This window comes from Eurytemora carolleeae, unplaced genomic scaffold (genome assembly GCF_000591075.1).
Source record: "Eurytemora carolleeae unplaced genomic scaffold, Eaff_2.0 scaffold191, whole genome shotgun sequence".
In the NCBI taxonomy this organism is placed as follows: domain Eukaryota; kingdom Metazoa; phylum Arthropoda; class Copepoda; order Calanoida; family Temoridae; genus Eurytemora; species Eurytemora carolleeae.
Genome location: NW_019396105.1, coordinates 252272 through 265661, shown reverse-complemented (window position 1 = coordinate 265661; position 13390 = coordinate 252272). Strand labels below are relative to the sequence as shown.

General features: G+C 33.4%; 1 protein-coding gene across 3 annotated transcripts; it reads left to right on the top strand.

Moving 5' to 3' along the window:
* The first annotated feature begins 2937 nt into the window (after window positions 1–2937).
* LOC111695054 (uncharacterized) lies at window positions 2938–11403 on the top strand. Of its 3 annotated transcripts, none has more exons than XM_023464207.1 (4): window positions 2938–3026; window positions 6636–6911; window positions 10329–10511; window positions 10659–11403. In XM_023464207.1, the coding sequence occupies exons 2-4, from the start codon at window positions 6637–6639 to the stop codon at window positions 10831–10833; spliced, it is 633 nt and encodes a 210-aa protein (XP_023319975.1). In that variant the 5' UTR covers window positions 2938–3026; window position 6636; the 3' UTR covers window positions 10834–11403. The 3 variants fall into 3 exon arrangements, with proteins under 3 accessions (XP_023319975.1, XP_023319974.1, XP_023319976.1); XM_023464206.1 differs by lacking the exon at window positions 6636–6911 and adding an exon at window positions 9035–9366 and having other exon boundaries at window positions 2966–3026; XM_023464208.1 differs by lacking the exons at window positions 2938–3026; window positions 6636–6911 and adding an exon at window positions 8257–8610.
* Window positions 11404–13390: the final 1987 nt, after the last annotated feature.

The following is a 13390-nucleotide window of genomic DNA, read 5'->3' as shown; positions in this document are numbered from 1 at the left end:
TAAAACCAATTATCAATAAAAATCGAAGTATAAAAGCATCTTTAATTCTCCTTTGTGTTAACTGATCCGAGAACATAACCTTAGAAAACCGATCTTTAACTTTAAGACTTTAAGAAATTCAAAGTCAAGATGTGACAACTTTTTAATTGATGACAGATCATACAATAATTATCCTTTTAAATTATTTAGTGCAAGGCGTTTTTAATCTATGGGGGATTTCTCCCCCCTACCGCCCCCCCCCATCCTAGATAGGGTCATTAAATGTAATTTTAAATGACTATTTCGTTAAATTTCATTAAAGTTTTAAAAAGCCCCTAATAAGAGATGGTTCGGAACTATAAGACATATATTAGAATTTTCTAAGTCTTTTATATCTTAAAAATCCACAAATTACTTTTAAGAAATCCACGGCATTAACCACAGGCGCGAAACTAGGGGGGGGGCAGGCCCCCCTGTAGGGGGGGGGGGGAGGTAAGAAGTCAACCCTGTTTTGCAATTTAGAGATTAAGGAATCCTGACTTTGAGTAATTTAAGAGCTCTGATCGTAAAATAAAAAAATAATAATTGAACGTTAGTTTATTGAGCTTATAGTTCAATTGATATAGCATTTAATACACATATAAAGAAAAGCTGCAGGGAAGAGAGGAGAATATCCTGTTTGCTTACAACCTTATGTCTGAAGTTCAGCTGCAATATACAGTGACATGCGCGAAAATGTTACTGTACATTTCGGGCAAATATTGGAAAGATCATCCAACATTATGGAAGAATTGGATATAGACATCAAGGTTCCCAGGATAGCAGGGAGACAAACCATGAGGGCAAATGTGCCATATTCAACTGCAGAGGAGTATTATAAGAGAGTCTTAGCATTACCGCTACTGGATGCTATACAACAACAGCCAAAGGAAAGGTTTACAAAATTAAGCATATCAGCTTCCAAGTTTCTTGGGCTTGATCCCAAATGTATGGTAACAAAAACTAGCGACGAAATGATTTCCTCATTGGCATCAGATGTAAATTTGTATGCCAAAGATTTCTCAGAGGATGAAAAACAAATATTAGAAACACAGCTACTCACCTATCACAGGTATTTACTGCGACAGGAATAAGTTCAAGATGCAATCAAAACTGATGTAATGAAATTGGTTCCATTAGTACGACGGTTAACGCAGATAACCCTTACCCTCTAACGAAGGATCATTTGAGGAATGAGAAGAGTATTCTCTTACCTGAGATCAACCATGACCACATAACGTCTTTCAAACCCAAAGAGAATAGAATATATATTAGAGGGGAATTTACTAGACAAAAGTGTAAAACGGCCATTTTGTTGTACTGTTTCCATACTGCAGGTGTACTTCACATATTTATGCTATATAACCTTTAGGGCCTTGGAACAACATTTTATAGAAAATCTCAAATTAATACGAACCAATTTAGGAAATAGGCTGGTTTCATAAATGACCAATGATCATTTCACATAGACTCTATGCCTTTCAATTTACAAACGATGATTTTCCGTTATAACTATAAATCAAATGATGTTTTTTATTCACCTAATTCATTATAAATTTTATTTAACAGCTTTGAAAAATTCGAAATTGAGATGAATAGTCTAGGGAACATACTGTATTAATGTACTCTACTGCATATAATTTGTGAACATTTACATGATTTGTACACTTTGAACTCCCTTTCAGGCTGAAAGGGACTGAAAAAATTCATACCGAGAGATTTTCTAAATTCCCCTCTAATATATATTTTATTCTCTTTGTTCAAACCTCTGCAGGATGGTTGCTAAACCTGATCGTGTTGAAAATTCTAAGACCGAGGACATTTTGACAAAATTTATTGTAGGAAACCGCAGAAAGATATAAATATTTTTCTACTGACAGGAAATTCCTTAATCTTTGTTTTTTCATTATGCTGTTTTTTCCTGGGAAAGGGAAAGAGGGGGTTTTTAAAATATTTATAGATATTTTCACTATCAGTTCTGCCACTTATTATGATATTGCTTTAATACTGTATTACAACTATTAAATTAATCCTACATTTTCACCGCAAATATTGTGTAATGCAGTGTCATATTAAAAAAATATTTTTCATGTAAAATCATGATTTTTTAATGAAAGGCCTTTCTTGTCAGTGTCTGAGTAAAATGTACATATTTGATTTGTGAATGAATATATAAATATATATAAATATATAAATTGTAAATTGATTAATATTGTGATTTATATTAACCAGAATAGATTTCTTTTTTTATTCATATCAGATGTGTTGGCTTACTGAATATATATCCGGTTGGTAAGGTTAGTTTTTTTTATTGTTTGAGTAAAATACACATTTTTCTGCCCCCCCCCCCTAAAAAAATGTCTAGTTGGGCGCCTGATAACAAAAGATACTATCAAAACATTTTCTCGGCGATCTGTTTATTAATCATTTCAGAAACCACAATTGAAAATAATTAGTTTTTAAAACTATAAACATTGATATCTAATTCAATCTTGATCAGACAAAGCTTTTAAGGGTTTAGTTTGTTAACCGTGCATTGGTAATGGACATGGGTGACACGAAATTACGCTTGCAATCCCTTTAAACCTGAAATGCTTTCTTGTGATAACAGCCATAAAATGATCAACTCATTAACACCTCAACCTCTTGGGTTCTAAAAGTACTTGTTTATAAAGCGTGAACTTCTTATATGTTCGGCTAAATGTCATGTTCATTGTGTCGATCTTTACTTAACAATACAAAATGATAAGGAAGAAATTTGATAAGTGAACCATGATCATCCTTTTTTCACGGAGCATATATACTATACACTGACTAATCTTTTAATTTACGACCATTTGTTATTCATGCAATAGTTGGTTTGAATCAGAGTAAACATTATACATGTATACAGTGTGCGTTATATGGACGGAGAGCGCTCTTTCTCTGTGTACCGGGCCGACCCTTATATATAATAATTTCACTTAACTGACATATTATCAGTACTTTAATACCTACGGTGATATCAGGTAGGAGAAGTAAATATTCTAACCTACCCTGTATATTTAATGCTACCCGGAGAAAAAGTTAAACAAGACGTTTTATCAGTGTTATCAAAAACAGGTTTAATTTAAACTTGTTGCCTGCATATGACTGAGTTTTGGTCAAGAATAATGATTTGAACGAAGTTGTCCGGTTTCACTTTTTAGTTTCTCTCCGACTACCGTAGCAATACAATCATTATGTGAGATTTATAATTCATAACCAAAAATTGCCTCAAACTCTAATTTTCTAATTCATATATCTTTTCAACTTTTCAACAAGGAAAGAAAATTTCAAGTTTATGTCAAGTATTTAATCATCGTTTTTGTCTTGAAACCTTTTCCTAGGGTAGAATTGAATATACATGACGTTAAATAGTGTAAAAACAACATTATAAACTTTCATTCTATGAAATATTTTCGTTAAAGTTTCTCATGTTGTTTGTTATCATTTAAAATTTAGTTATTAATGTTTTTAACTGACATTTATAGTGACTGACACATATTTACTTTAAAGCTTATTTTCTAATTAGTTAAAAAGCATATATTTTCTCATTCCTTGTCCTTTTAAAGATATTAAAAATTAAAAATGTAAGTTAAGAAATTTTGAAAATAGGTTTTTAGTTAATATGTTTACTAAAATTATACTTTTAACAACTGACAAAAGACGACATATGTGGTTATACAGAATACAAAAAACAGAAAACAAATTACAAATGCAGAATACGTAATGGAAACTTTAGATTACAGTAAACAGGATAAGGCATGCACTGTAAATTACGGATTATAGAACACAGAATACAGAATACAGATTACAGATTACAGATTATAGATTACAGATTACAGATTACAGATTACAGATTACAGATTACAGATTATAGATTACAGATTACAGATTACAGATTACAGATTACAGGTTACAGATTACAGATTACAGATTACAGATTACAGAATAAAGAATAAAGAAGAATATATAATACAGAATACAGAATACAGATTACAAATTACAGATTACAGATTACAGATTACAGAATAAAGAATATAGAATAGAGAATACAGAATGCAGAATACAGAATACAGATTACAGATTTCAGATTACAGATTACAGATTACAGATTACAGATTACAGATTACAGATTACAGACTAAAGAATATAGAATACAGAATACAGAATACAGAATACAGTTACAGATTACAGATTAAGATTAAAGATTAAAGATTACAGATTACAGATAACAGATTACAGAATAAAGAATAAAGAATACAAAATACAGAATACAGAATACAGAATACAGAATACTGAATAAAAATTACAGATTACAGATTATAAAAAATTACAGATAAAAAAATACTAAATACAGAATACAGAATACAAATTTCAGATTACAGATTACAGATTACAGATTGCAGATAACAGATTACAGATTACAGAAAACAGAATACAGAATACAGAATACAGAATACAGATTACAGATTTTAAAAAATTACAGACTTAAGAATGCAGTACAGAAAACAAAATTTGTAGAATGTAGAAAAGTCTTCATTTTTCTATTTGTTTTTAATTTATGTATTTTCCTAACTAACAGACTAACACCTTACTTTGCATTTCACAACTCAACCCCCTCCCCTTGCACAAAAGCACATCGTGCACCTATCATCACTTTAAAATGCACTTTTGAGCATTTAAAAGTGACAAACTGCATAATACAAAGTGTCCATAATTTTCAAAAGCTTTTTCGACTGAAGCACAAAATGCACAAATCCTTCTTTCTGCCAAAAATCTCATTGTATTGTGCAAAAACACTGTGCACAATGTGCTAAATGGATTAGGTTTACAACTTGCTTAATCACTAAATCTAATTCTAAAATGCAATTTTCTGAATATTTTCTTGACCAACTATTTTCTCAGCTTGTGCATGCTCTGCCAGTAGAATACGGTGTTATAGCAGACAAACCAGGGATCCCTGGGACAGAGTTGGCATTATGTTTGATTTTTTCTCAAATTTTAAAATTTCGGAAAACATTTTTTCTTTCCAGTTAAAGAAAATGTAATCTTTTAGTAAAGCATTATCCATACAATCATACACAGAATAAGCGAGGAATCCTATTTGAAAGTTTGATTTTTTACATTTGCTAATACTTGAGCAATTAACAAGGCTTCGGTTTGTTTAATTAAAACTAATCCGTTGAGTAGAGTTATGTGGTTTAAGAAGGAAACCTTATTATGGCACGAAGCAATCACTTTCACTTAAATTTACCAAAAAAAGTGAAAATATTTATTAATTATTTAAACTGTTTACAATTTAAGCGTGTTTTAGTGCCATGGGAATTTAATTATTTTTTTTTACTTTTGATCCATCAATAAAATGATTAGATTCCATAATTACGGTTGAAACGTGTAACGACAAGGACTATTTTGAAACTATCCGACACTAAATTATGAAAATTTTCTGGGAATTTTCTTTGTAAAATTCAGATGTTATGGTCAGTGGTTTGTAAATAAGATTTTGAAATGCAAGTTCAGAGAAATCTAAGTTTCACAACATTTGCCTGGTACAAGTGTGTATATTAATGAATGTGCAGGTGGGTCAGGGGGTACTAGGGGGTAATTAGAGCTTGATTAACAGGGTCAAGGGGTTGGGACTTGAAGAACACATAGTTACACAATAAAATTCTTTTTTTACACAATTTTTGCTTGTTCAACGTAAAACTTGTTAAAACTCCTTTTTTACGCACACTTCAGTAAATGATAGAAATTGAATGTTTAAAATTTAATTAAATTAAATTTCAATTTTCTAAAAAATAATAATTCTCCAAATTAAAAAAAAAACACTTCATACCGAAAAATTTCCCTATACTTAGATTGCTTGGATGCCGCCAGATTTGGATAGATTAGTAAGTTTCACTTAGTAGAGTTGAGAGATGGGGGTAGATAGAGATGTTGAAACGTAAAAGAAAAGAAGGAGAGGGGAAAGAAAAATATTGAAGCGAATTCAAGATGAGTTGTAATCAATTATATGAAGTTAATCTGGAGAAAAAAAGAGAGGAAATGAGAAAAAGAATTAAACTAGTTTAAAGGAAAGAAGTGAAAAGGGTTCAGTAAAACGTAATGTTCCACTTAATTACAATATTAAAAGTAGGAATACAATTAGGAATATAGAGGGAAAGTGTAATTAACTTTAAAGATTAACTACCAAATAGTTAAGAAAACTTCCCCCCTCTTATCATTAATAAAAAATGAAAATCTCATATTAGCATATTTTCTACAAAGCTCGAGGTCTCTACTCTTACAGTCTACATCTGTCGATAAAAGCCGGGAATTTGAATGCATTGCTGTACATTGATTTATTCACATAATTACATAGTTTACAGGATTTTTATTACTTTTCTAAGGTTGATGATTTTCAAACATAGTCCCATATCAGTCCCGGGTCCCGGGTAGGTTCTCTGTATACCACATCAACACTATTCTAAACACGATAAACCTTTAAACAAGATTGATTTTTCTAAACTACTGGTCAGGCATGTCTGGGAGAATACATAAACTAAAAGCTTAATTTTGCTGAAACCAAACTGAGTTTTTTATTCCTTGCTCAGGATGTTTACAAAGACACTTCTCATGGCATTCTTGATGGGGGTCTCCGCGGCCGAGGAGTTCGTAAACTCTGATTTAACGGAAGGAGAAGGAAGATTTCTCTACTTTAACTCCAGCAGTACAGCAACCTCACTTACACTCCTCGGGGCTATTATCTTACTCGGAGTAATTTTCTACCTAGTCTATGTTGGAGGACTTCTCTCCCCTGCTGCCAGCTCCGGATATGCTTATAACAGGAATGATTACTATAATCAGTATGATCAGTATAACCACGCCAGGTAATAAAATAACAGGCAGTTGTAAAGAATACAGTGATGTTATGTCGAAGCTATTAAGTCGGGTTCAGTTCTGTCTCCGGATGTGTAAGTAAGCAGAGTCACTATTTATTGTTGCAGCATGATCACTGAACCTCAATATAGCAACCTCACATCCTTTCACCCCCCCCCCCCTGAAGGTTGACCTCTGTGTACACATCCTTCACCTCTTCTTCTTCCTGTCCTTCTGTACTCCTTCTCTTTCAAATCAAGGTTTACAATTTTAAATATTCTAAGCTTTTCATTTTCCAGCCATGATCGCCTTAATCCTTCTTCAAACCCTTCTCCTCAACCCAGTCTTTGGAGACTTTGCAAAACCTTTCCTGTACCATGATACTCACAGTCCTAGAGTCCTACCCCGAGTTCCAAAACTCTTCCTTCAAGATCCCCAAATGTTGGAGAAACTACGGGAGCAGCTAGATGGTTCCCTGCAACAGTTTGAAGATCCCCTGAAACTTATTGATGATCAGCTGCAGTTAAGCAGCTTTATCTCAAGGAAATCTAAACTCTTCTCCTCCGGGTCTATCCCTGCAGATACTACTGTCGGAGAAGTTGCTCTCGGAGAAAACAGATTCCTCTACACATACGTCAACTCTTCATCTTTGCTCACGGTGTCAGCTCTAGTAGGAGGAGGGTTCCTTCTGGTTGCTGTGGCTCTATATCTGTATGACTACTTCCTACTGGGCGGGGAATATAACAGAAATGATGAAAAAGTTAGTACGCAGAACGGATTTTATAACTCCTATGGATTTGATGCATCCAGGATTAAAAGGCGTCGGTACGTACCTTATACTTCACGCATGGATTGATCACCTATTTCCTGGGGTTGTTTGTGTGTGTGAGTACGTGTCTGTCTGCTAGTTAGGAATCACTGATCACAGATCAATTATTGATCTTCACTCTTTTAGGAACTATGTTTACACGTCATACTCTTGTCCTGGTTGGAGTTTGTACCATCATTTCCCAAACCTTATCACAAAACTTTGAGTTGGAAGAATTAAACCCGGAGCTTGATACATTTGGTTCAAGACAGCTTTATTTCAACAATACCATCAGCTATGCTATAGTAGCGGCAGGAGTAGTGGGGGTAGCTATTCTTATAGCAGCTGTAGCTCTTTATCTTTATGATTTTTATGGAACAACTAGGAGAAGCGGTTATGGAAGTTATAATAACTTTGTCCCAACAACAGAGGGTAACCCCAATCCTTACAGTACAAGAGGGAGAAGGTAAAATCCAAAACCCCGGACCTTTTAAGAAAAGTTTTTTGTTTACAATAGTTAGGATATTAGGAGGGAAAAAGTTTAAAATTTTCATCTTCGTTGCAAAATTTGTGAATAAAATACTAACACATTTTAACTAGAATTAGCTGTACATGTTTGGGACGCTTTAAAAGGATATTTTGCATGGATTTTTTTGGATTAAAGAGGCCTGATTTTATCCATTTTCAGACGTCATGGATTATTTTGTTGAACAATTAAGCGAAATCCTTGCTCCATCAACAGAAGAAAATGGGCGACAATTAAATTTAAATTTTACAAGCAATCTGCAAATAGCAGCGGCAGGATATTTATTCATTGCTCTTGGTTTGGGTCATTATTTCTATGGAAAGATGAGCGGCACGGGTCGGTCCTATCATAGTACTAAAGAAGGATATAGGAAAAGGTAATAGGGAACCCAGAGTAAGGTTTAGTGAGAAATTAGTTAATTTACCCTCTAGCTCTAGTTTGCGTATAAATTGAGTTATGACGCATTGTGTCAGATTTAAACACAATGGGGAAGATTTCTCCGTCTGCCCGTTTTTAGTCCTAACTTAGTTTACCCCTTGGCTTACACACGAGGGCTGGATACGCATTGCTGGTTTTTCAAGACTCGGAATCAAAACATGTCAGTTGAACTGAGAACTCTATACACTGCACACACACATAATCTCATTTCATTGTTTTATTTCATATTTAAATTTTCCTTTAAAAAAATGAACAAATGCTGACTCTGTCCTAACCTTTTATACTGAGGGATAGTTTGCTGCTTCGCACTTGTATTTAGAATCTCCAGGTTCATCCTTTCCTCCACTCTTACATTATTTCAGGCCGGATACATCCAACCCATCCTTACAATGCTGTTCTACACTGCCGTCTTCCTGACGTTACTGGGGTGCGGGGCTCAAGCTTACAGCGTGGATTTAGATACAGAATTATCTGAACTTGAAGCTGATCCTAGATTATTCTTTGTTAACTTTACTTCAAGTCTGATCCAAGTTAACACAACTATCCTGGCATACGGATTGATTGCTCTGGCCATAGCTGCAGGAGTTGCCATTGCTCTGTATTATCTGTATGTTGAATCCACCAGTAACAGTAGCTCTGGGTATGGTTATGGGCAGGGATATGGACAAAACTACGGGTACCAGCAGTATGCAAGGTTAGTAGGAGCAGGAGGAGGAACAAGAACATGGTTGAGAGAAGATCCAGTCACCGGAGCAATATTCATATCCGTAGCCAACTTCATGTCCATTACATTGCACACAACATAATTAACTTGACATATTTACGCATTCCACCGGATCCGATTCAACCAACTACAGGTCAATTAAAGTGTATCCTTGAAAATGACTATCATTAGTAAACACAGAGTTTTTATTTCGAGGTTACTTGGATAATGATTTATCAGGGGCATTGTTTTTTTATAAGATTGTAAATAATTTTATTAAGTGTTAGCCTAGAGGTTTAAGGGGGGGGGGTTAAAGATTGATAAAGCATAATGAGATTTAATTAATTAATCTTGGGAATGTATGAATTGACACAAAATTATCCACTTCCGGCTCAAACATGACTCGAGAAACTCAGAGAACTAAACGGTGACAGGAGCGGTAGCGCACTCAACCTTCTCTATATCTCCCCAGGCACCCTGAGTAGGAGAGAAACTTTAAATATCCAGGATATTGACGTTACCTTTCTTAAACTAGGATAATTTATAACAAGATGGAGAAATCTTCCCCCGGTTTAAATATGTCGGTTTTATGGGTTAACCAAGTTTAATGAAGAAGTCGGCATTACATCACTGTATTCAAATGATTATAAAAAAATATTGAAATAATTTAATTAACTTAAAAAAATTATAATTCAACTAAAAAGTTTGCAGATTATAATAAAGAAACAGTGGGATTTAAAACTTTTAAGACACTAAGTTTTAAAAACTTCAAGTTAGAATTAATTTTAAAATGTTTAGAAATGATTTTTATAAATTACTTTAATAGTCTTATAAATTCTAGAGTCCACTGTATGTAAATCATTTATCAATTAAAATTAAATTAAATTTAATAAAATCTATCAAATGAAAAAAAATTAAAAATGAATGTGCCCACATTTAAATGTATTTATCAGGTCTGCTAGCGATGGTTATGATTTCAACGGATTGAACGTGCTACAGTGGATCTCTATGCTCCAGGAGGTGTATGAGAAGTTCGACTACAACGACCTGGAGTGCCAGAAGAAGCTGATCTGCGAAGTCATGCAGGAGAAGGAACAATTTGGAGCTGTTGCAAGAAACATGAAGACCGGATTCGAGTAAGAGTTTTTTTTTATATCGTCAATAATTAAACTTTTTTGCAACCTTTTGGAGAAAACCTTCAATCTTTCAAACTTTCAAAATAATTTTCTTAACTCTTAAACTTATGTACAAGTTCGAAAAGCAAATATTTGTTTTTGTTTTAGGTTCGCCAAGTACCTCGAGGTCCTCAACATGCCCGATGACTTCAGGGAGATCCTCGACGAGTACATGGACGCCAGCGAGAGATCCACTGGACAGAAGGAGTGCACTGAGGTGTTTGAGTGCCCCTACTCCATCAAGGACTCAATTAAGAGAAACTTCTCCGGAAACTCTCTGTAAACTTAAACCTTGAAACCCGCCGACACAAGATTTTCATACTGAGTACAAATGAGGACAAATATAAATATATATAGACTGAGCGGGGACAGATTCTTGTAATGTAAGTACGATGTACTACCCGGATACTCCCCCGCCCCATTAAACCTGGACTAAACAAACCCTGCGTATAAACATCAGACCTAGAGACCGAACCAGACTCCAAGACTCCGATATCGGCCTGAAACCTGAACCATGAAACAGCTTATCGAACTAAACTTGGCTTGCATCGGTTCTGTAGCAACTAATATTATCATGACCTGAAGATGAAGGATAAATGAACCTATTTATCCGTGTAAACTTATTATTTAGTTATTTATTGTTAACTGGGATGTGGTCCCACGGTTTAGTTGTAAGGTTTAGTAAAAATTGTTACCTATGAGCTAGTTTATATATCTACCCAACCCTGTGGAAACCCTTGATTTCTCATTTTTAGATTCCTCTCTACACATACTTTTAGCAAGCAAGGGAATCTGAATCTTAGACAAGAGTTTCAACTAATATTGTGTTTAATAAAATATAAAACACCAAAACTATTATCTATCCATTTTAGAGACAATGTTAGTTGATGGTTTCACAACTAAAGCAATAAGATTGCCAGAAAATATTATTTGGATATCGACCTTAATATAATGCTTACTATTTTTGAGATTATTCGTTCCAAGAGTTGTCAAAATATAATATAAAATCATGAATATTTTAATTGAAATATTTTAGTTTTTCACACAAAATATGGATTTTGCTAGCCAATTTTTTGCTTTAGTAACCTTGCGCGAAAGAAAGTTTTCACAATTTATTTGCACTAGGCCTTAGGGCGCTTCGCGCCCATCTACTATTTCAACTTTTAATTGTGGCTCTATCTGTGAGTATCTTCTCTTTGTACAGTATAAAACAATAACAAAAAAAGTTCGCGGATCTAATAAAAGTTTTTTGTGGATTTTCAATGTGGATTCCCTGAGACTTACAGGTTTTCTGCAGCAGAGAGATTTTAAAAATTCAACACATTTAAAGATTAAAACTTTTTAAAAATCTTGTCGTTAAACGTTTTTGAAAAGGGACTCTGGCCATGATTCCCTAATGTCCAAATCACAACAAAGCTGTCTTGTGGATTTATGTTGCCAAAAGACAATGAAGGAAGTTGTCAGAATTCAACACGTTTAAAATAGGAAAAGAATATTTTCCTTATTTTTACTAAAACAGGTTTAAAGGGTACCGTTGTGAATTGGATATGCTACTCTTTAAATCACATTTGCAGCCTATTCAATGTTTATAACTTTAATTAGCGGACTGTTCATAAACTGTCACGTAAATCAGTTTAGAGTTTAGAGTTTAGAGCTTAGAGCTTAGAGTTCAGAGTTTAGAGTTTAGAGTTTAAAGATTAGAGTTTAGAGTTTAGATTTTAGAGATTAGAGTTTAGAGATTAGAGTTTAGAGATTAGAGTTTAGAGTTTTGAGTTTTGAGTTTAGAGTTTAGAGTTTAGTGTTTAGAGTTTAGAGTTTAGAGTTTAGAGATTAGAGTTTAGAGTTTAGAGTTTAGAGATTAGAGTTCAGAGATTAGAGTTTAGAGTTTAGAGTTTAGAGTTTAGAGATTAGAATTTAGAGTTTAGAGTTTAGAGTTTAGAGATTAGAGTTCAGAGATTAGAGTTTTGAGTTTAGAGTTTAGAGTTTAGAGATAAGAGTTTAGAGATTAGAGTTTAGAGTTTTGAGTTTTGAGTTTAGAGTTTAGAGTTTAGTGTTTAGAGTTTAGAGTTTAGAGATTAGAGTTTAGAGATTAGAGTTTAGAGTTTAGAGTTTAGAGTTTAGAGTTTAGAGTTTTGAGATTAGAGTTTAGAGTGTAGTGTTTAGAGTTTAGAGTTTAGAGTTTAGAGTTTAGTGTTTAGAGAATAGAGTTTAGAGTTTTGAGTTTAGAGTTTAGAGTTTAGAGTTAAGTGTTTAGAGATTAGAGTTTAGAGTTTAGAGATTAGAGTTTAGAGTTTAGAGTTTAGAGATTTGAGTTTAGAGTTTAGAGATTAGAGTTTAGAAATTAGAGTTTAGAGATTAGAGTTTAGAGATTAGAGTTTAGAGTTTAGAGTTTAGAGATTAGAGTTTAGAGTTTAGAGTTTAGAGATTAGAGTTTCAGAGATTAGAGTTTTGAGTTTAGAGTTTAGAGATTAGAGATTAGAGTTTAGAGATTAGAGTTTAGAGTTTTGAGTTTAGAGTTTAGAGATTAGAGTTTTAGAGATTAGAGTTTTGAGTTTAGAGTTCAGAGATTAGAGATTAGAGTTTAGAGATTAGAGTTTAGAGTTTTGAGTTTAGAGTTTAGAGTTTAGCGTTTAGAGTTTAGAGTTTGAAATTAGAGTTTAGAGTTTAGTGTTTAGAGTTTAGAGTTTAGAGTTTAGAGTTTAGTGTTTAGATATTAGAGTTTAGAGTTTAGAGTTTAGTGTTTAGTGTCACGTAAATCAGTTTAGAGTTTAGAGTTTAGAGCTTAGAGCTTAGAGTTCAGAGTTTAGAGTTTAGAGTTTAAAGATTAGAGTTTAGAGTTT

Excerpts from the sequence above, each read along its gene's own strand:
- LOC111695054 (XM_023464206.1), top strand. The coding sequence starts at position 9,062 with ATGCTGTTCTACACTGCCGTCTTCCTGACGTTACTGGGGTGCGGGGCT. Across the intron at positions 9,367-10,328 it reads GGGTACCAGCAGTATGCAAG|GTCTGCTAGCGATGGTTATG; the intron begins GTTAGTAGGAGC and ends TGTATTTATCAG. Across the intron at positions 10,512-10,658 it reads AACATGAAGACCGGATTCGA|GTTCGCCAAGTACCTCGAGG; the intron begins GTAAGAGTTTTT and ends TTTTTGTTTTAG.